The 23,310-nt window shown below is 28.5% G+C and overlaps 1 protein-coding gene across 7 annotated transcripts in view; it reads left to right on the top strand.

The window, feature by feature from the left end:
* Window positions 1–6,655: 6,655 nt before the first annotated feature.
* Window positions 6,656–23,310, top strand: part of LOC149893993 (NACHT, LRR and PYD domains-containing protein 3-like) — a 32,693-nt gene continuing 16,038 nt past the window's right edge. For 2 of the 7 annotated variants that reach the window (XR_016449128.1, XM_090076550.1), the window contains exons 1-5: window positions 7,491–7,619; window positions 10,858–10,892; window positions 11,439–11,570; window positions 16,183–16,305; window positions 20,471–20,602. Coding sequence is in view for 6 of the 7 variants with exons in the window: in XM_090076550.1 (XP_089932676.1) it covers window positions 11,444–11,570; window positions 16,183–16,305; window positions 20,471–20,602 (382 nt within the window). In the remaining variant the exon portion in view is untranslated. The other 5 variants (XM_090076547.1, XM_090076544.1, XM_090076551.1 and 2 more) reach the window with 5 other exon arrangements.

The following is a 23,310-nucleotide window of genomic DNA, read 5'->3' on the forward strand; positions in this document are numbered from 1 at the left end:
AACAGAAGCAAATTATGGATACGTTCTGTAATTAGATTAGTAGTAAATGAAATAAATTAATCGATTTTAATAACACGATTATTATCTTTTTTAATTATTAAAACACTTATAGGAAAAATAGGAATAAGAAAAATGATGTAAATTTTGGAATGAAATAATGGCAAATAATAATTTGTATAGAAAAATTATCCTCTTAAAACTTGAATCACAATCAGATAAGTATTTTTAGGATAGATTTGAAGTCTTAACAATAACTACTTTAAAAGCTGCAGCAAGAAATGCATGGTAGTCTGCAAGTTGTGTATTTAAAGGAGCATGGTGGGCAGTTAATCCCGTAAAGACTAACATGGTAAAATTTGTATTTGGCGGCGGCATAGGACAAGTAGCATTAGAGTTGTTATATGTGGAGCTAACGGATTTAGCACAAAGAGAATACGATATCAACAATACTTTAAAAATTACTTGCAGAAGCGAGTATATTTTCCGCTAGCTTACCTATAATCGGTCACGGCATAAGAACTGCTAATATTGGCAGCAGAAAAATTGTCAAAGATAAATATCAAGAACTTAGTAATCGTTATATACAACTCCGAGTTATTATAGGAGTTTTGCTTGATAATCAGAGTTTAGTGGCAAACGATTCCGGATACAGGATTGTTTTTTCCAATTGTCTATTTAATGAGAGCAATAAAAGATTACAAAGGTAACCCCAAGACATTATCTGCCATGCTACTTAGCGCTATAGGTGAATAATTATCGATAGCCGCCAATAAAATGTTAAACGGAGAGGAACTACCGGAGATTTAAAGTATTGTAATAGAGGCTTCTATTTTAAAGGGAGGGAGTCTTGGTTTACACGGAGATTTTCTCTTAGGACATTGTAACAGGTGCGGTCATGATATAAGGCAAACAATGGCATCACCTGCTGTTAGTACGGGTGTGGATTTATTCTTTATCGTGGGAGACGTCAAGGAAGGAAAAATAAACAAAACAGACAAAAAAACTGAAATGCTACTACATCGACTAGCACCTTGTAGAAATTTATTTTATTTATCCCCTTACGTGAAGAAAAAATGAAGTAAGTCAGATGTGGATAAAAATGGAAAAAATATCAAACAACTGCACCATTTTAAAAATGAGATTTGTTATAATATGAAGTATAAATAAATCAGTACTTTGTATATGAAACATATTTTAATCAGTAAAAATACTGCTTTAAAAGCTTCAGCAAATTTAGTTAAAAAACAAAAAGTAGTAGAAAATCGAAATATTTTTTAAAAAATTTTTAAGTTAATAGTTTCAGTTTTAAACCTATTTCAGTGAAATCTTTATTGGATTTTTATTGGATGGTATGGAGGAAAGAATCAAGAAGATGCAAATAACACACTAGGTATAGTTCTATCAGAATTATCATGGTGTAAGGGAAAAGTTACAGTATTATCGGAAGTTAATCCTAAAGCAACAGAAGAAGACAATTATTATTGATTACCCTTTAATAATACACAAGAAGCTAAGGGTGTTATATAGTTATATAGGAATTAGATAAGGGTATTATATAGGAATTAGAAAATAAAAAATAAAGCAATATTTATTTCGTTATTGAGTAAAAACCAGGTTAATTAAATACTTCTTTTAATACAAGAATAAATTTTAGTGAAAGTACAGATAAACCGGACGGGGGTCTTGTCGGTTTATTTCGGTCACAGGAAGAGGAAAAATAGAAACATGAAAATATTATTGCCGAACAGCAAATTAAATGTTCTTAATAATGATATAGAAAAACAGCAAGTTGAATTTAAACAAAACTTTGATGAAATCACTTATTAAAAGATAAAGAACAGGTAGTTGCTCATATGCAGGATGAAATTGATGTCGAGAAGCGATAGATGTAGGTTAAGCTGAAATTAACCGATTAAACGTCTGCTTACAAAATGAACAAAGTGAAGTTAAAAAAAAGAAGGGATTAGTAATATAAAACGAAAAGAAAGCAACTTTTTTTTATGACAGCGAAATAAAAGCTGAACGACTAAAAGTTACTAACAAAATGAAGTCAACCAATACAAAGAATTATCAACAGAAAGACAAAATAAAATTTCTACATCAGAAAATCAGTTAAATAATACCTCAATAGAAATTGTCATTGAAAGAGTTGGCAAAGTAAGTTTATGGGAGAACAAGTAAAAGTCAATAATTTGACTAACGAAAGCAATAATTTACAAAATCAAGTTAATAACCTAATTAATCCAAAGAATGGTTTCGAATATGAACCTAAGCCAGTATCCTCTTTACGGGTCAGTAACCAACACCGATAATAAGATCAAATTAGGAGCAGGTGTAACATAAATATGTTGAAAAAGTTATTCTGGAAAGTTAACTATTAAGGTTTATACACTATTAGTAAGAAATCAGGAAGGTTGGGAGAAACCCATAAGTGTTTCTTCGGTAGACTTGTCCTCTTCACTAATTCGTCCGCCCTTTACCTATTTGTATATAGCTTTATTTATCAGTATAAAATAACAATATACTTAAATACTGAAATAGGTATATGTGTTTGGGGTCCCGTACTTTTCAACTTTGATTAACAAAGTCGGCCCCAAAGACTTTTTTTTGGAGGGAGGGGGGGGGGGTATATGTAATTTTATCGAATTGAAAGGAACATTTTAAAAAATAACCTTAATTTTTGTAAATATTAACTCAAATGGGGAGGGGAAAACGAAGTTTAAAAAGTGTATAGCATTCTCATAAAGATGGTTTAAAAAACGATTTTTTTTCACTTAATTGAATGTTAATAAATATGGATTTTTTTTGAAAAATTGGAGAGATGCATAAGCCCCCCTACATATTTCATGTATAAGTGCCAGATTTCATAAATGTTTATTCTGCAACATGAAATTAAGTTTAAAAAATTTAACAAACAAAATTTAAATTAATTTCTCTAATTTGTTCTGTTATAGGCACTAAAAATGACAAAAGGAAATGAGAAAATGGATAGAGGTTCTTCTTGCAATTAAAAAGACACGGTAGCTCTATTTTCTGCTCTTGCTCGGATAAAACCATTTTTCTCTTAAAACTAAAGACTGTTTCAGAAGCTACAATTACCTAAAAAAATCTGATTGTTTTAAAAACTATTTTTATAGCAGTAAATATTTCTTAAATTTTTATTAAAGTATATTGTTAAGCATAAGGAAAATCAATTTTACCTCCATAACTTCCCTCTCAACTCCTTGTGTGTGAACAGGGAAATTCAAAAATAGCGTAGGGCACTCCAGGACTTTTTCTAGATCACTATTAAGGGTGAGTTGGTTCAAGATGTGTTGTGTCCCCTCTATCCAACTATCCTCCAATTTTGATTTGCAATCCCATGGGAAAGCGAACTGATACAATAAAGTTAACTTATAAATCTAAGTTTATCAGCTCATCTCCCTCTGATCTACCTTTGCATACTCTCAATGAAAAGAAGGAAGATATGAAAATAAGCCTCCTTAAATGGAATATATTGCCTGGTTTTTAGTTTGCCAAAAATTTTAGCAAGAGATCCTGTAATTGCTATCTGAAATTGTTTATAGGGACTTATAATAATGCCAAAACATATTTATTTTAAAAAGTTGTCTAAATTACTAACTAAATTAAACATAGATGTGCTTTCCTTTTTTCTTGTTTTCAAACCATTTTTAATTCACACTGATTAAATATTTCTTTTACTTTGACAATATAATATTTTCGATTAAAATAAACAATTAAAAGAGAAAACGAAATATGACAAATATATAACTGTAAAGATAAGTCAAAACCTTATATTTAATCAATTTTATTTAAGTACTCTTTCTTAAACTTTGTCTTGCTTTTGTTAAAAAAGGTATTAATTTTATCATGAAGTGTAATGGCTTTTTTGTTGCGTCCGCAAGAACTTTATATTCGCCAAAAGTTAATTTTTTCGTCTAGAAAATGAAACAATAAAGTCTATTTTTGCAAATGAAAACTTTACACCATCAGTTTTTTTTAACAGATCCAACATTAATATACCTTCAGGCAAAAAATTCTTGGGGTCTAGGGTTTATGGTAAAAAAAAACGGCTATTTTTTAAAATTATAGGATGCGCTATTGCTCCGGTTTTCGAAAAAATTTGTGTTGTGTAGGGTGAAAGGTATTTTATCAAAATCTGCTTAGCGGAAATGGTTTGTTCGCTTTCGTTCAGGTAACTTTAATGGAAAGATGAATCACGCTCCGGTCGTCCAATCAGTAAAACTGATGGAATTCTTAAGGGTTGGTGAGCCGTCACAAGAGTTCGCGAAGTGAGAATTGACGCTGAACTAGGTGATGCTGTGTGTGATGGAGCTGAAAGGGAATTGTCCGCTATAAACTACGGTAGTCGAACAGATAATTGATTCTTTAGCCTTTTATGGAGTAGAAACAATATGCCAGGTTCTTAAAAGAAAATGGTCTGAATTGAATAAAAAGAAAGGTATTGTCTTTCATCATGAACCGTCAAAAATTACGAAAATTGGAATGGGAAATGTTGTTGCATTCATTTACTATTACTTATTGAGATCTCTGCAGAATTTTCTCAATGGAATTAAAATGTTTCAGTAGAAGCTTGTGAAAACCACTTGTGCTTAATGTGTATATTAAAGGTGTAGAGTGCATAAGCTCGTAAAAAATTGCAAGTTGGTAAAATCAAAACGTTCGAACAGTTGGGGTTTGCGAGAAAATGAGAGACGCGGAAATCTCATCCATTCCACGAAAATGAGAACGAGATCTGATTCATTAAAAAACCTAAAAATGAGAAAAAGAATGTTACACGATTTCAACTGAAAATTTGAGTTTTACGAAATCTGTTAACTCTTAAGTCACATGCATCGCAATCGAAAACAATTTTTTCAAAATCATCCATTATTACGAAAATATGGGAATATGAATGGAAGGGAATTTCGTTTTAAATATCGGAGGAACATAAAACTATTGCAGTAATGAGATTGAAACTGAACGGGAATGTTTTTTCCGTTCAGCTCTCTTTTGCACAAATTAATAGATACAGATATAAAAAGCAAAGTAATTATTAATTTATCTTCTTATAAAATTCCACGAGTGGGGAAAAGGGGTAGGGGTGGGGGTGGGGGTGGGGTGAGGGATTACTATTTTTGAAACAAAAACTTGTTGTAAAATGAATGCTGTTTGGTATAAAGTTTTTTTTTATCGACGTTGTAAAAAAATTGATTTTTCTATGATTCTATATATAATAATCCAAATCAGTATTTAGTAAATTTTTAGTTTCACCGTCAGTTTTATATTAATTTGTGAGAAAATCATCAATGAACAGAAAATAAAACATGAAAGGTTTGTTTTGAAAATCGTTTTTAACTCTGAATCTAAAATTGTTTGTCGCGTTATTAATGAAAGATAAATCTTCTATACCCCTCTAAATATTCTTAGTTCCTGATTTAAACAAATCCTGTAATTTTTGTTCATTATAATAGGTGCAGTCATGAACTAATAGTATGATTAACTTAAAATTTTATAACTAATTCGATATGATGCGATAATAAAGTTTTCGAAATAAAACTCATTAAAAGATATTTTTTCCCTTGAAATAAATTGAAATTCTTTAACTCTGAGTTTACTTCAATGAAAGATTTGTGTCTTTGTCAGATTTGAAAAGTTTGCTTTTGTGAGCAAATTTTTTAAAACTGGCAGAGATATATAAAGTTGAGAAATTTTGACGCCACCTAGAGATGACGTAGGCTTAACAAAGAAGCTCCTGGATTGCCTCTTGAGGAGCTTTGTAAAAGATTAAAATGAGACATGTGAGGTTTCCACTTCCATAATAAATAAATTGCATAGGCAATACTATAGTCACCTGTTTATTACGCCTCTAATACCGTGCATGTCAGTAACGTCCAACAAGTTTAATGACAGAACTACTTCATCAGAGAAATTTGGATCGATGTCCAGTTTTTCGGCTAGTTCCTTTGCAATTGTAATAAGGTTATTCAGTCCATTTTCTGATCTCAAGTTCTCCAAAAAATACTTGACACTTTCAATTAGTTTCAAAGCGCTCTGCAAATCAACAGTTTTCATTTGAAGTGTTTTGCTTACTAAATTAATTTTGAACAAAACATCATACCAAATGACCAAACAGCAGAGAAATTTGAAATCAGTAATTTTTAAAAAACGAAAAAAAAAAACGTAAGCTTCGCCAGCGCAGCGCCCCAGAAAAGCCGGCGCCCAATGCAACCGCATAATTCGCATAGCCCTTGCACCGGTCCTGCATATTTCAATAAGCTGTCGTTAGTAGACGAGTTGTGTAAGCGAGTGTGCTCTCCTCCATAACTGTTTTATTTTTGGTTTTCGCTTCCAATTCTTGCCATCTCGAACACTTTTAATTTGAAGCTAAAGAATTTTGAGCGGTTGTAATAGGATAACGTTCTTTTGGTTTCATATCAATACGTATATTGTGAGAAGGTCTTATGCAGATTAGGAGTTTATTTTAATATTCCAACTAAAGCTCACATAGTCAGAAGCTTTCGTTAAAGATGACTTTAACATACGATAAACGTGTTAAATTACTTCATCCTCATTTCTTTTTCTTTCATTTAACAGCTTCATTTTTTTTTTAATGTTTAAAAGTTTTTGCTTAAACAGGACGCTGAGAAGTTCAAATAGAATGTTAAAATGTAAACAGGTGAAATTCTGAGGTTTTCGTTGAAAATTTTTGTATTTCTCAATCGATTTCCAAAGAAATCAAATACCGCTGAATGCAACAGTATTTGAAAACTCTCAACAATTACTAATGAACAAGTATCTTCTGTGGGCACCACGCACTGCAGTATGTCCTTAAAACATATTTACAGCAAGCTCTTACATATTTACAGCAAGCTCTTAGAGCTCCGAAATCTATGCGATTAAATCATGTCATTTGCAAAGTTTAGATAATTAGATACTTGTGCAGATCACGATAATAATCGAAAATCTTAGAGAGAGGTCATAACCGTTTTAGCAAGAATATAAACACGTGAGCAGACCGAATATAAACACGTGAGCAGATCGAATATAAACACGTGAGCAGACCGTTAAAAAAACTTGATTCCATTCAATTTAAAAAACACTTTACAACTTACGATGAAATCTTTAAGAAACATCGTCATTATGCATTTAATAGAAATTTTCTGCTTCGATTGTGAAAAAACTTTATGTAATTCGAATTAAGCAAGAGTTTCCGAAACTTGATATTTTAGCAAGTGCAGAAAATAGGTTGAAGAAATAATAAATAGGTTGAATGAAAAGATAGAGGCACGAAAAAGTATGACTTATGTTGCTTAAATTAAATCATGTCTAGTTGGCAATTCCTAAGTGATGTATTTTTTTATAAAATTTATCAGTGTTTCTTTTTTGATAAATATAATCTTTAGATAAGCCATCTGGATATGAAACCGAAAGCTGCATGAAACCTCCTTCAGAAGCGAAACCAAGTAAGTTGTTAGCGATGAATGTTTTTTGTTAAGAAGCAAATTCCTATTGTTTGAATATTTGTTTCAATGATTTTAAGTATAAAATCAAAATTGTGCAGTATTATTTCTTTTGAGTTTGATTTTAATCAGGGAAAATATCGAAAGCTTTTTGAGGTGAATTTATATTATAAAAGTTGTATTAATAGTTATTTAAAATTTTACAAAAAACTAGTTTTACAAAAATCTTCCATAAACAAAATCTCAAATGGTGCTGATGCTCATCGTTGAACTAATATTTTAATTTTGTGTTCAAATTTGTGTAACTTCAATGTAAAAACTTATCAATATTTTTGGGGGGTTAAAATTTGGTCACCCAATTATGTTATTTCCGTTTTTATTTAAAATATAAAAATTAGTATTTGGAATATAAAAAGTAAAGCAAAACTTCCAGGAGTTCGATTCCTTTCAATTGCTGAATGAAGATTCTGATGCTAAAATAAGTTCTTCTAATATTAGGTGGCTATGAAATTAATCATTTTGTAAGAGTTGCGTATCAATTCCAGTTGCTGAGCATGGTTTAATGATATTTTCTTAATTTCTTTTTTTAGTATGAACCATTAGTCTTTGACTTTTTAAAATATAATAACAATAATCAAAAAGAGTAAAAAAGTGAAGTAAAAATGTTTCCTTATTACAATAAAGAGTTGAGTTTAATGCATTATTTATTATTGAGTTAATCGATTATCAAATTCTCATTCAAACTGTTATATATTGAAAAAAAATAACTCTATTCACTGTATCAAATACAAATAATTTAGATAGAATCAAAATTTACAGCAAATCTTCAAGTCAATAAGCATCGCTGAGCAGATTTTAGATTTTAAACACATTCTTGATTCAAACAAATTCCTGAGGCAAATTTGAGGCTGATTGACACAGTTCTTTCTCAAGCATAAAAGTTTAGGATTCTTATGTCTCAATTTCTTTAACAATTTGTTAAAAACAAAGAGGGTAGATTTTAATCTTTCAGCTATATTTAGTGGTACCAGCAAACTCAAGGCCAAATGTGTTCAAGGAGCAGGGATATGGGAGTCTACGAGCAGAGGAAGATCAATTTCAGGTTTCCTGACACAAAGTAAATCACATGCGATGGTGTTACAACTTACCCTATAAATTAGGAGCCATTACTTATAAGTTAGGAGCCATTACCTTATAAATTAGGAACCGGAGCAAGTGCCTTGGTATGAACCTGCTGTTGTTTTAGAGACATTTTTTAAATAAAATCCGATCTGGTGATTAGCTCCTCATAAATAAATCAGCGTCGTGTTTTATAAGTTAGATAGCACTATGCTGATTAGTTTCTTTTAGAAACAACGTTTTTAAAACCGCACACTTTTTGCAACCACACTGGGGTTGATGATAGTCAGCAGTTTGAAATACTCATAACAGTTCGTTTGGGCCAACCAATTTTATATTTTTAGTTTTTTCCTAGCCTTTAAATTTTCACTTGTGAACACTGTGGTAAACATGTACTAGCTAAAATACCAATCGTTGTTAGAAGATGTAAAATGGAGGCTTAGAGCTATCGGACTTCTCCGCTCGTTGGCGTCTAACTCCCATTTTAAATCTACGACTTCAAGGTTTTTTTTACAACATGTGAATCTTGTTTTTAATAGAAAATATTCCCAACTTACAATTTTTCGGAATATGTCTGAAGTTGTGAAATTATTTAAGAAAATGTTCGGAGGGAAAAGGCTTTCGATTTCACACACTTGAAGCCTGGACAAAATAAAATTAATGTTTTGCTGAAAGTAATCGAGTGTTCGCCATTTTTAGTCTGTCACTTTAATATCATGTTACCACTTTTTGGGAGTATTCAAAATATGAATAGATGATTCTATTTGTGTTGTGTAAGACTTCACACTCTTTTTATTCGTATACTTGAGAAAGATAAATTGTCAATTTGGTAAGCATCTAATTCTAATAAAAATTGCTTTTTGGTGACTGAAAAGTTACTGACTTGAAAAAGTTTTCCCAAACAGGGCTTCACTATTAAGGGGCTGTTTATATGGACAAAGGATAGCCCGTTTGCCGAGATTTCGGCAAAAAATAGTGAGATCTCACTTGCCGGGCTAGCTCTCTTAACCATATAAACGCAAAATAAAATTAAGTTGTAATAATGACTACGTCGAGATCTCGGTAAATGGGCTAGCCCATCTTGGTAAATGGGCTAGCCCGCTTTTCATGTAAACAGGCCCTAAATTTGTTTTGTTTTTTTAATTTTTTTTTCGGATTATTTAACGAATATTATTACTTGTTGCGAATTTAATCTTTTTTAAAACTTTAAACACTTAGAAGTAAAAATGTTTACCAAATCAATTTGTCATTTAAAATTCAATAACTAAAAACTGATTTCCTGGTATACAGACGCCACAACTTTAAGTTCATTCAGAAGATAGTTCCTGCCAACAATCTAAAATAAAATATATAAAAGTCATCAAAAAGTACTTGTAAAAGTCATAAAACTTTAAAAAACCTATAAAATATTTATAAAAGTTATAAAATATTAAAAGATTCATAAAATATTTGTAAAAGTTAACATTAAATATTTATGTCTTCATAAAATATTGACAAAAAGTTATCATAAAGTTGTTTTAAAATGAAATAAAAACTTTGTCAAAAGATGGAGTTATTTTCATTAAATAATTATTGATTATTCAATTTATTCAATTAAATCATTATTTTGATTGAATAAATTGAATTTAAATTATTTTACATGTTTAGACAGAGAATTTTAAGATTCCTGAAATAAATTTGTGATGCTTCACATAATTTATATTATTTTGTTTCAACACAGAAGTGCTATTTGATTAAATCCATTAAAATTTTTTATTGAAAAAAAAAAGAAAAGATTTATAAATGTAAACTTGCCACACCATATCCATTTGGTGTTTTAAACTCTTAAAGAGTTCTAATTTTACAAACTTGATAAATTCTAATTTATATTACAAAACTTAAAGAAACTTGTATTTAATTGTTAATGGAAAAATCAAAAACAAATACTTAGCATTTTTTTTTTTAGGGATGGGTTGTTTTTAAGAATTGAAAAGGGATTTAAGTAATTAAGATGGAGTTTGCTCGCGATTTTACTGTAAATGTAAGTACATTTACAGTAAAATCATGAGCAAGCTCCATCTTAATTACTGTATGTACATTTAGATGCAATCACTTTAACAAGAGATTTTCACAAGTGTTTTTTTTTTTTTTAGAAGTTAGGTAAGTAAATCCCTTTCACAAGTGATTATCTTACTATTCTTAAAGTAAATATTATAAATTAAGTACTAAATGTTTTATGAAAGTGCTAGTCTCCTCATATATTTCAATATGCAACTATCTTCTCTTTTTTTTTTAGAGGAATATCTTGATTTATCTATTCCACAGGATAAGGTACAAGTCACAAATAAACTATATATTCAAATTTTTCAAATTATAGTACATAAATGTATGCAGGTATTTTAGCAATGATAATATTTTCGTAGAAACAGCATTTGAATTGAGAGAGTTTTTCATGAAAACAATTTTTTGTGAACATGCTATTTCTAAATTACACTACTGATGATTTTTGACAATTGTGTTTAAAAGAAAAAAAGTTATGTATTCATTGATGTTTTCTCAAAGAAAGAAATCTCTCTACTTGTTTTTGTTACATTAAGTAACAAATAACAGTAATTTAGCAGCAATCTAATACGAATACTCAGTTACATGACATTCATTTATAGGGAATTATAAACAATTTTTTGTTTTAATCTCAAAAGTTATTGATTATCTTTTACATTTCACTTCATTCCCCCTTATGCTTGCCGACTTTTCATTATAAGTTTGTTGCAGGTTTTATTGAGTTTGTCAGTCTTTCATAGAAATATAAATTAAACAACTTAAAATATACATTGAAATGTAATATTTTACAGAACACTCTTGCTTTTGGCACACTAGGTTCTATGGGTAACTGCTGCTGCATTAAAACAAAGGATGAACAAACTATTTTTGACACCCAAGAATTTAAAGATACTCTATACAATGTTACTGACACCAACATGGCATCAGCAAGTACTTTGGATCATGAAGGTACAAAGAATGCTTCAGAATTTTATTTTACTGTTAAAGAAAATTTTAGTTTTTATGAGAAAATAATTCTAAAACTTGTTTTCAGTTTTCACCATCTTTTATTTTTAACAAGTATTGATCTTTTTTATATGACACTTAAAAAATGATCAATGGTATTTAAATAACAGAGCACTGTCAATATTCTGAAGATTGTGAAAATTATAGAAATAAACATATTGTTGAAAATAAAAGCAGCCTAGAATGAACTATTATGTTAAATATATTCATTTTAAATATTTTGTTTGTTTGTATATTTACTGTATGTGTATATGTATGTTTATTTATATGTTATGTATGCATCTATGTATGTGTGCAAATTGAACATTATATATTCATGTATGTAATAAAATATTATTTAATGCACATAGCATAGAGATTGTAATAAGTAACAGGTTGTTCAAAAATCTTTATGATTTTTACAATTTTAATGATGCAATAATACGATTAAATTATTTGTAGTTGTTTTTTTAAAAGAAAAAGATATAAGTTTATGATAAGAAAACAAATTGATTAAAGTTAAATCTTTAATAACTGTCCATGGCATTTTCAAACTTTATATACAAATATTTTTGATCACAAGTTTATCCATTTCTTGTTGTTTTTGTTATCCATTCAATCTTGTTTTTCAATTCTTGTTTTTTTTTTGTTACTTAACTTTAAATGATGAAATGTGTTTAATAAAAGTCTATCAAAACAGTTTAATTTACTTTTAAGTTTAAGTTTTTCAAGCAATTTTAATTGCTACTTAAGTTTATCACATGAATGAAGTTTTCTCTGTCTTCTGATTGAAATATTAATGATAATAAAAATTTAAATATATTGTATTGTAATCTTCTCTTAAAAAAATTGATTGGAACAATTTGAGTATATTAACATATCTACTTATGTAACAAAACAAAAAAAGAGGCTGCATAAATTTAAGTTTTGCTCAGTTGAAGAGAAATTTTACTTGCAGAGTGTTTTTTACACTTAGCCAAAAAAAAAATTTTTTATTTAATTCTGTTTTTATAATTGTTTTAGATTCTCAATGTTACTGTTTAAAGAATGCAATTTTTACATTAACAACTTATTTCACAAAATAATTATCAAGCTGTTATTAAAAAGTAAGAACCTCACAAGATTAAAAATCAGAAGTGAATGTGTTAATACTTTTGAGTATATTTTTAAAGTTCCAACCATGTTAAACCTCAAATGGACAAAGCTACCACCTAAACATACTTCAAACTAGATAAAACTCTGGATTTTTGAATTTTTATTATTTAGCATGCTGAATGAAATGTCTGTAGAGAAAATATTATGAGTCTCCAACATATGATGCTTAAGTAATTGTATTGAAAAAGATGAATAGGATAAAAGCAAGTACAGTTTTAATTTTTTATGAATTAAAAGCTTTTAGTTATTATTTATTAAATAGCAGCCTCAGTGACAGTTAGAAACTGTGTTAAAAATGTTTCATAAAATGCCAGTTTTTTTTGCTTTCGCTGAAAAAATCTCTTATTGTGCATCCGAAAAGTGTTATCTTTTTTGAAAGTGAGTTAAAAAATTTTGAGTTAAAAAACTGAGTTAAAAGGTTGCTATCACAGTTTATAATGCTAACATGTCAATTTAAAAGTGTTTTTTTGCTTAAGTTTAAGTAAAGATTTATTAGTGCTTTATTAATAAAAGTTAATTTCTCACAACGTTTCTTTTAATTTATCACAACAAAATGATTGATCTAAGTTGTTTTTTTTTATAAAAGTAAGTTTTAGGTTAATCATTAGGTTATGAGAAAAAACTATTAAATTTTTGCATTAATGAAATACAAAGATTTAATATATATAATAGTGATCATAGAAATTGCAAACCCTGTAATATTTTATTGCAATTTAAAGCAGAGCTGTGGAGTCGGTAAGCTGCTGCTCCGACTCCTTGATTTTATTATGGATTGACTCCAACTCCTGACTCCAACTCCTTCATAAGTAACCAATTTTTAACAATAAATTTACTGTAGTACAATGTTAACATTTGCTATTTCATCAATATGATACAAATAATCCAACCACTTAGTGCTTTAAACAATAGTTATTAGAAAACAAATTCTGAACAAACAACTTTTCTGAACTCTTGTTATGCAATAAACTCTTTTGCAGCCGCTAATATCATTATGAACTTGTCTAAATCATGATTGAAATATTGTCAGTTGGACAGAAAGAACTTATTCTTCTTTAAGTTCATATTCTTTAAGAATCTTTTCTACTAAGACCTGGAGAAATTTGCTGGTGTGATGAGCTTCGATGTCTTTTTCTGCCAATGTCTTGATAACTACTTCATTTTTTTCAAAAAAAATTAGACATTGGTTGCAAAATAGTTCACTCTGTTAAGAAACACAAAGGGTCCCATGAGAGATTCTTTAAGCTCATCTTTTTGTTTAACAGCTTCTTCAATCACTAACTTTCTAATACTTTCTCTCTCCAGAGAAACAAAGTTAATTGAATACTTACAGTCTTTCTGTTTGTGGAGCAGCTCTTTGGTGCTTGGTGGTGGCATGCCTAGCTTTTTACTAAGAATATGCAGCACAGTGTCAGACAATTTAAGTCAGGAGTTGGGGCATCATAAAGTTATCTAGTTTAAGGAATGGTAGAGGAGAGCGCAAGGGAGGTGATATATGATTCTCAGTAACAAAATACCCTATTGCTTATCACTGTTTTAAAGGCCTTAAAATAATGTCAAACTCCTTGTCCTCCAGTTGTTGCAAACTACAATTCCCATTGTGTCTGGATATTATACAACCTTCAGTGCATCCTGGGACTTGTAGTCTTGTAACAACTGGAGGGCTAGAGTTTGATACTTGTGCTTTAGACTGACAGAACGTAAAATATTTTAATGAATAACATCTATGAAATCCTTATGAAAATTATGAAACTTTGAAAGATTTTTTTTAGACTTGAGTCGGAGTTGGTACAATTTTTCTGACTCCAACTCCAACTCCATGACTCCAACTCCATGACTCCAACTCCATAGCCCAGATTTATAGTATGTTTCTGTTTTTTATTTTGATGGGATTTCTTATGATAATTTACAAGCTGAAACTTGCGTTATTGTTTGGGCGTAAAAATGACAGTGTGACAACAAAATGAAAAATCTTGAAGCTTGAATGTGCTTGAAAGCAAAAATATTTTCTTAATAAGTGTAAAAAAAGAACTGAAACCAAGAAAAGCAGACATTTAACCTCTTTTGAATATTTAGAATGTGTCTCATTTTGACAATATTGCTTGACTTTCAATTTGTTAACTAATGGAAAATAGTATACCATAAGATTCTTCAAACTGCTGGAGAAAGACTTTCCAACAGTATACCTTATTTGCTAAAACCACTAGTTTCACATCAGCTGTGCCAATTTTTTTGAAATTTTTTACCAGTTTTGACTAATAACTATTTGTCCTTAATCAAGCAACCAAGACAAAAAGATATAATGAAAATAATCAATACAATGGGATAGCATTAAAGATTAATAAATATAGTAAGGAAGGAGGAAGGGGGAGTGGTAGTGGTAGTAAAGGGAAAATAAAATGGAAACTTAAATGTGCAAAATTTTATTCTTGCTACCATTCTTCTGTTTTAAATACATATCTTCTGAAGTATAAAAAGATATGAACATAAAACATTCATTAAAAAGTTTTTCTTGAAATATTTATCAGAAGCTAAATCTAAAGAAAGTTATTATTGTGTTTAAAATGAAAAAGAACAATTATATTGTAGCTGCCATACCAGGAAAAATTGTTTGAGTTGATATATCACCATAGTAAGGTTACTAATTTCCAAAACAAATGTTTTGGCTTGAATTGGGATTTTAAATATATATATATGGAAAATAAAATCAGAAAAGTTCTTTGCCTCCTTTTTGAGTATGCTCAACTTTGTGCCTAAGTCTGAACTTTTTTTTTCCCATTAAAATGTTGTATTTACAAAATTTGTTGTTTAACAAAAAAATCAAAAACCTTCAGTTTTAGTTATCTGTTCAAAATGAACTTTCTATAATTGCAAGTATTCTTCTTGCAGGATAAACTATATTAAAATACCAATCTACAATGAATGACATTTTTAAATTAATATTTCTGTCACTAAGTAAAGAGGTTGGGAAAGACAACAAAAGTTTAATGAAATATCAGTTTATTAAACTTTACCTGGAAAAATTGTTGATTGTTTATCCAAAAAATTTAAATTTAAAAAAATAATGGAATTAAAAAGTTGCTGCTTTAGTATATGATGTTAAAATGCCAGTTTAAAAGTGTTTGGACAGTCCTTCATATAAATGAAATTTAAAAACTTAATTTGAATGCTATTTGCTTGATTGTCATTGAGTTTTTGCTGGTGAGAGTTGTGACTTAGTGATTTCAAATCTCTTTATTTTATAGTCTGTTTATGCTTTTTGTTTTCCCAAACATAATTTTAAAAAAATGTTTGAGAACTTTGCAGACTTCTAAAATGATTCAGTATATTTGTTAAAGTGATATGTGTGAAGTTACATAAAAATTGTATATATATATGTTAAAATATGATATTTTACAGAACACTCTTGCTTTTGGCACACTAGGTTCAATGGGTAAAACCTGCTGCATTAAAGCAGATGGTAGGCAAAGTATTGTTGACACACAAGAACTTAACAATGTACTATACAATCCTAACACCACATCAGCAAGTTTTTCGGATCATGAAGGTACAAGAAATGCTTAAGAAATTTTTTTTTATTGTTTAGAAAAATTTCAGTTTTTATGACAATAATTACAACACTTGTTTTAGGTTTTCAGTTTTCACCATGTTTAATTTTTAACAAATATTCATAAATTTTATTGATTGCTCATCCCAAAAATATAAAGTTTGCAATAAAACTGTCATGAAATCAGTGAATGATTTTTAGACACTCTAACTTTTGAAAATACAATCAACCTGAGATAAATTGTTATTTTAAATATATTCATGTTAAATATTTTGCATGTTTCCATATGAATGTATGTGTATATATGTGTTTATTTACAAGTTATGTATGTATCTGTGTAAAGGTGAAAATCAGACATAATTATTCATGAATCTTATTTAATGTACAAAATAACAAAAATTTACAAAAATTGTTTAATTACAAGTTTAAAAAATGATAAAAGTTTTTTCTGTTTTCTGACTAAAAATGTTAAGCTATTAGAGTGTAATCTTCCCTTAAAAAGTTGACAGTTTTTTTATTTCTAATGAAGCAAAGTAAAAAAAGAGGGTGCATAAGTTAAATTATTCTTCAGGTAAAGAGAAATTTAACTGTGTGTTGTTAATTAGCAAATGCAAATATTTCTCAAACTGTTATTTTTTTTTAATAAATATTGTACTGTCTTTGTATAATGGAACACTCAAAATGAAATTCATGTGTAAAGTGTATTAATTAGTAACTGTTTACAAAAAATAATTATCACAAACTGATTATATTAATATATTCACAAATCTCAAAAATTAAAAAATGAGCAGCGAATGTTTCAACAATCTTAAGTTTTTTTTCAAAGTTACAAACAAACTAAACTTCTAAAGGGCAAAGCTTCCTTCTAAACATGCTTCAAACTACAGATAAAAATCTTGGTTTTTGGATATTTTTTAAAAGGAATAAAATGATATTTGAAGAAGATTAGTTTTGAAATATTTTTCCTCTTATTTATCTTGAATGACTTTATTTACTTGTCAATAATTCAATAGAAATATGTTTCTAAATTTCAAATTTAATTCATATTAACAATTTAACAATTTATGAATTATAAAAGTTGTATATTTTATGTCTAAATAATTTGTTAACAATGCTAATCACTTGGTTTCAGAGATGTTCGTACCACTTGCTATGCTAACAAATACAACATAAAATGACCAGAAGCTGAACACAAAAAATGGTGGTGCCTTAGACCACTCTTTTTTGTGTGGAACTTCTTGTCATGTCTTGTTGTATTTGTTAGGTTTATAAAGAATAGTCAAGTGCAGAATCAGCTTGAGAACAAAATTTAAATTGTAAAAAGCAGAAGACTAAATGAAAGTTTAAAAATGCAAATATTTTTTTCTTTTGCTGCCATTCTTCTGAAGGTATGATATATGTAACATTTGTACTTTTAACAAATATTTAGTTGTTTTTTTTTTTTTTTTTACCTATAAAACATTTAAAATCATGAAATGCATTTTTTTGGAAGTTGTTTAATTAATTTATTTGTTTTAAAGCATTTAAAAAAATTATTAATTTTTAATTTTCAAAGAGTTTTTAATGTTACATAAGTTATGTATAATTTGAAAGTTTACTCTAAGTTTTGACTTCAAAGTTTGCTTTGACTTTTAGACACTTGGAGTGACACACTTTTTAAATTAACTATTAAATAAAGCATGTGTCAATGCATTTTCAAAATAGACTGATTGAAAAGAAGTGTGGTTTGATTGAACACTTCCTACTATTTATTGATACATTATGTTGTTCAACAAAGGCTTGTTACTCCTTGTCATTCATTGTGGTTAGCTTGTTGGCTGGTGTAAATTTAATTTACATTTACATATGCAGGTATTTTAACAAAAAAAAATTGGGGTTGAAACTGCTTAAATTTTCATGAAAACTTTAATGATATAAGTTTTCTTCAATTAACATTATTTTATTTGTTTCTTATATTTGTAAGAAATTATCAAGAATTTTACATTTTTATGTCACCAAATGCTGTTACATTTAGTTTCATTTCTCCTCCTCCCCCCTCCCCAGTTTACCCTTACATTTGCATCTTGTTCATAATTAGGTTTGTACAGGAGAAAGTATTTATGTCAGTTTGTTAGTTTCAGTTCTGATAGTCCTTCATTTAAATAAAGTTTAGAAAACTTAAGTTTTGTGCTATTTATTTCATTTTCAAGTTGTTTGTGATGAGAGTTGTGACTCTTGTTTCAGTAAAACCTCTCTATTTCATAGTCAATACTATGAAATAGAGAGGTTTTAAAAAATTGATAGTTTAGTATGTTGGGATGTATCTATTTTCTGATTAAAAGTTAAAGAAAACATACAAGTATTTTTAGAGTACAGAAGGCAATAGATGATTTTAATTTAGGAATGGATGTAAGAATAGTGAATAACCTAAAAGATAAAGTGGCATCATAATGGAAAATATTGGCATGTAACACTAGTTTTAATGATGTCAATGTCGTTTTCGATCAAATAGATCATGATGTGGATGTTGCTGTTGATAAAATAAATAATGATTTTTGTCAAGAGAAATTCTAAAATCGAAAAAAGTTTTCTTAAAAAAACTTTATCAACAATAATTAAATGATTAAGTTTCGAGTACTGGAAAAAAAAGTTACAAAAAGATGTTTTTAAAAACATTTTAAAGCAATTCATCTAATGTCTTATGTATTTTTGTGTGCAAAAACCATAATTAGTATCAGTATTTTATTATCCGCAATTCTCTCTGATTGACATTGGATTACATATTTCTCAATACAGATAATTTGATACATAAAGATTAAAATGTCATAGTTCTTTGTAATAGGTTACAATATTTATTTACAATGATATAAAATTATATCATGTTCATTTTTGGTGCTTAAATTTTAACATTTCATATCCCTTTTTTCTGTAAAGTTTCTTGTATGCCTTTTTCTTGGATGTGATACATTTTGTTGTTCTCTATGAAATGACCAACAGTAATCATCAGTTATGTTGATATTCCACCTTCCTTGGCATGGTTTCGTTATCTCTTTTATGTCCTAATTAAAATGTTTTTGAAAAAGTTTTTAAAAAAAAGTCAAGATGGTTGTGCAAGAAGTAAACTTAAAGCCTCAGCAGACAAGCAAGAGTTTTGAACTTATCTATCATATTGGCTACAATAAGTTCATAGTTAGGAGCTTTTATATTGCCTAAAAACTTCATAACTACTTGTCACAGCTTCTTTAAATGATATCAAAGCCTTTTTTTTTTCTATTGTATTGTTGTTTTAAAGTTGCAGTGAAGCTTCCCATTGTAAATCCCTTTTTGCAGTTTAGCTTCTGAAAAATTAGAAAGTTTTTACAAATATTTAAAACACTCACCATCTATAGACAAAGCTTGACAAAGGTAAAAGAATCAAGTTTAGGGTCTGTTAAAGTACTAATAACGTACTACAAAATGTTCTTCTTGCCAGGAGTCAACATTTTTGTTATCTTCTATTGTATTTTAGACCAATACTTATTGATTGCTTTGCTATCAACCTCAAACCAGGACAAAATGCCTGAGTTCATATATCACTGTAATACAAAAAAGATTTTAGAACTGGTTAATCTTGTTTTAGGCAGTTGAAACCACTTTTTCTTACTTATTATGCATATAATACCATATTAGACCAAATTTATTGCAGAGTCCATTTTTTCTCATAGAGTTTAATGCTTGTGAATTTTCAAATATCTTTGATTTATGCTTAAATATGAAAATTTCCATGAAAACCATTCTTTGTAAACATGTCATTTTTTAAGTTACATGATTGATGATTTTTAATGTTGTGTTAAAAAGAAAAGAAGTTTTTTGTTCATTGATGTTTTCTCAAAGAAAGAAATCTCTCTACTTGTTTTTGTTACATTAAGTAACAAATAACACTAATACAGAAGCAATCTACAAATACTCAGTTACATAACATTCATTTATAGGGAATTATAAGTAATTTTTTGTTTTAATCTCAAAAGTTATTGATTATCTGTTACATTTAACTTCATTCCCCCTTATGCTTGCAAACTTTTCATTATAAGTTTGTTGCAGGTTTTATTGTGTTTGTCAATTTTCTCATACAAATATAAGTTAAACAACTTAAAGTATTTGTTAAAATGTAATATTTTACAGAACACTCTTGCTTTTGACACACTAGGTTCTATGGATAACAGCTGTTGCAATAAAACGAAGAATGAACAAACTATTGTTGTCACCCAAGAACTTAAAAATACTCTACGCAATGCTACTGACACCAACATGGCATCAGCAAGTTCTTTGGATCATGAAGGTGCAAGAAATGCTTAAGAATTTTATTTTACTATTAAAGAAAATTTCAGTTTTTATGACAAAATAGTTTTAAAACTTGTTTTAGGTTTTCAGTTTTCATCATCTTTTATTTTTAACAAATATTGTATACCGTATAGTATATATATAGTATACCATAAAGTGTACTGTAAAGTATCACGTAAACTAAACTTTTTACTTATTGATTTTTTTGATTACTATTATTACTATTTATTTCAGATCAGAGAAATCTATAGAATAAACAATCTTAAATCTTGAAACGGTGAAAAGAAGCACAAACAGCCTGGCATAAAAATATAAAAACTTAACAATTTAAAGTTTTTACTAAGTAAATCTAAGAAAAAAATTGAATTAAAAAAACAAATACTTTAATCATGATTAGTCAAATAATAGACATGGTCCTGTAATTTAATTCATTAAGAAAATATAATTATTAAATTATCAACCCAGTCCAAAAATATTTCACAAATAAAAGTAAACAGGTATACTAATTTGTATACTAACTTTTAGTGTACCAAGTATGCCATAAAGTATACTGTAAAGTTAGTATACTGTATACTGTAACCAGCGATCCCTATTTTTATCCTATTATATTGAAAAAATGTCTTCCCTGATTTATTGGAAGTACCTTTGTTTTATTTGTTTACAAAATTTTGAAATAAATTTGTGAAATAAATAAAAGAATAATCTATTAAATCATTAATTGATGTTTAAGTAATTTGTAAATTAAACCTTTTATAACATTTATATTTATTTGAAATAAGAGTATTGTATATATATTAATAGTCTTGTATGTAAAAATGTTTTAGACTCATTAATCTTTAATTCAATAACAAAGAAATATGTTGACCAAAAAGTCCTTAGTTTGGTCAACATATTTCTACATGTTTCATTTAAAACACATCAGTAACTGCTTTTGGCAGTTACTGATGTGTTTTAAATGAAACATGTAGAAATAGAAGATGAAAAGAGCAAGGACAAGAAGGTAGAAATGGACATGGATATAGAGGAGGACGAAGATAATGATGTGGATTTAAATGTACCTTTTGTCCTAGACATGGTTGAATTGAATCCTAGAAATTTGGCTCCAGATATACTAGTTCTTTTATCTAAAGTCAGTTATATTGTGAAAAAATTTAGAAAATCCCCTGTAAAAAATGATTTTTTTCACAAAAAAATTCAAGAGAAGTATGGCAAAAAAACTCTCTTATAGATGTGAACACAAAATGGAATAGCATGATGATCATGATCAGGAGATTTCTCCAGGTTTTAGATGTTGTTCATGTTGTTTCTAAAGAGATTGGAACAAACTTTGAGTTTACCAGTGAATAAATTGAACTTTTGAACATTAAAGTTTTGAATCTTGAGCCATTAGAAATTGTCTTGAAAAAAATTTGCAGCAGAGAAGCTATTTTGTTTACTACACATGGAGCTATCCATGTCATTATCAGCAAGTTAGAAGATATTAACCCTATCATGTAGGAAGCATGAAAGAAGCTGTATTAAAAAGATACAGAGAAAGACAACAGAGCAATTTTCTAGCTTTATTAAGACATTTGAAATAACTGACTCAGTAAGAAACCTAGAGCTTTCTTACAACAGTTCATCAAATCCTGAGAGTTAACTGAAGCTGCTATTTGAAGAAGAATTAGATTTGACCATAAGTCAGTCTCTTGCTGGAAAAGATAGCAGTGATAAAAAATTCAAATCATTGTCCAAAGAGTTCAACCTGTATTTAAGTAATGGTGAAAGAACAAAAAAATTTAAAGACACTACTGTCGACACTTAAAACTATTACTCCAACTTTTGTTGAAAGTGAAAGAGCATTTAGTGCTGCCGGTTGCTTAGCTACAAAGAGAAGGTCACGATTAAGTGCTAAATTCTTTGATAGTTTTTGCTTTTTGAAAGGTTATTTCTTATATATATATGTATATATATATATATATATATATATATATATATATATATATATATATATATATATATGTAATATATAAAAAGATGAAAAACAAATATCTTAAAAAAAATAATTTACACTTTTTTGTTTAATTTTTCAGAGGGTAAAAACCCCGGTAATTTTATAAAAAAACGGTAAATATTTTTTCCGTAAAATAACCATGATTTACCGGTAAATATTTACCGGTAATTTACAGATTCCCAATTATAGTACCAAGGTAGATAGTACTGGTAATTGGGACTGCTTTAATTGACATGACTAGGTTTGTTTAACAGCATAGTTCCATCAGATGACATCAGCTGGTTGATCAAAAACTAATGGTGGCAGTTTTACAAGGTAAGATTAAACTTGGATGAAAGAAAATGAAATAAATTGATAAACTTGGCCAACATGATCACCAGATTTGAATTAAATTGAATCTATTTTGGGTTGGATGGTGAAATAATTATTCAATATCAAATAAATAACCTAAAGCAAGAAGTAGATACTTTTTAGTGTTCTTTTGTAAAAAATTTTTTTTTCTCATACTTTCCTTTGTTTCAAACGTAGTTTTAAAGAACTTATTCAATGGAAATTTTTTGAAACAAGTCAGGAAAAGCGGGTCCAGTTTTCATATTTTTTGCCCTAATTCATTGTTGAGTAGCTGTTCCAGAAATATTGTAAAATTCCACTATGGATATGCTTTTCAGTAGCATATCCACAAATTTATTTTACAATATCATTGTTCACGTTTG

The sequence above is a fragment of the Hydra viridissima genome, unplaced genomic scaffold, assembly GCF_058129835.1.
Source record: "Hydra viridissima isolate aposymbiotic clone 2 unplaced genomic scaffold, HvirCarnegie_v1 scaffold_1, whole genome shotgun sequence".
NCBI classification, from domain to species: Eukaryota; Metazoa; Cnidaria; class Hydrozoa; order Anthoathecata; family Hydridae; genus Hydra; species Hydra viridissima.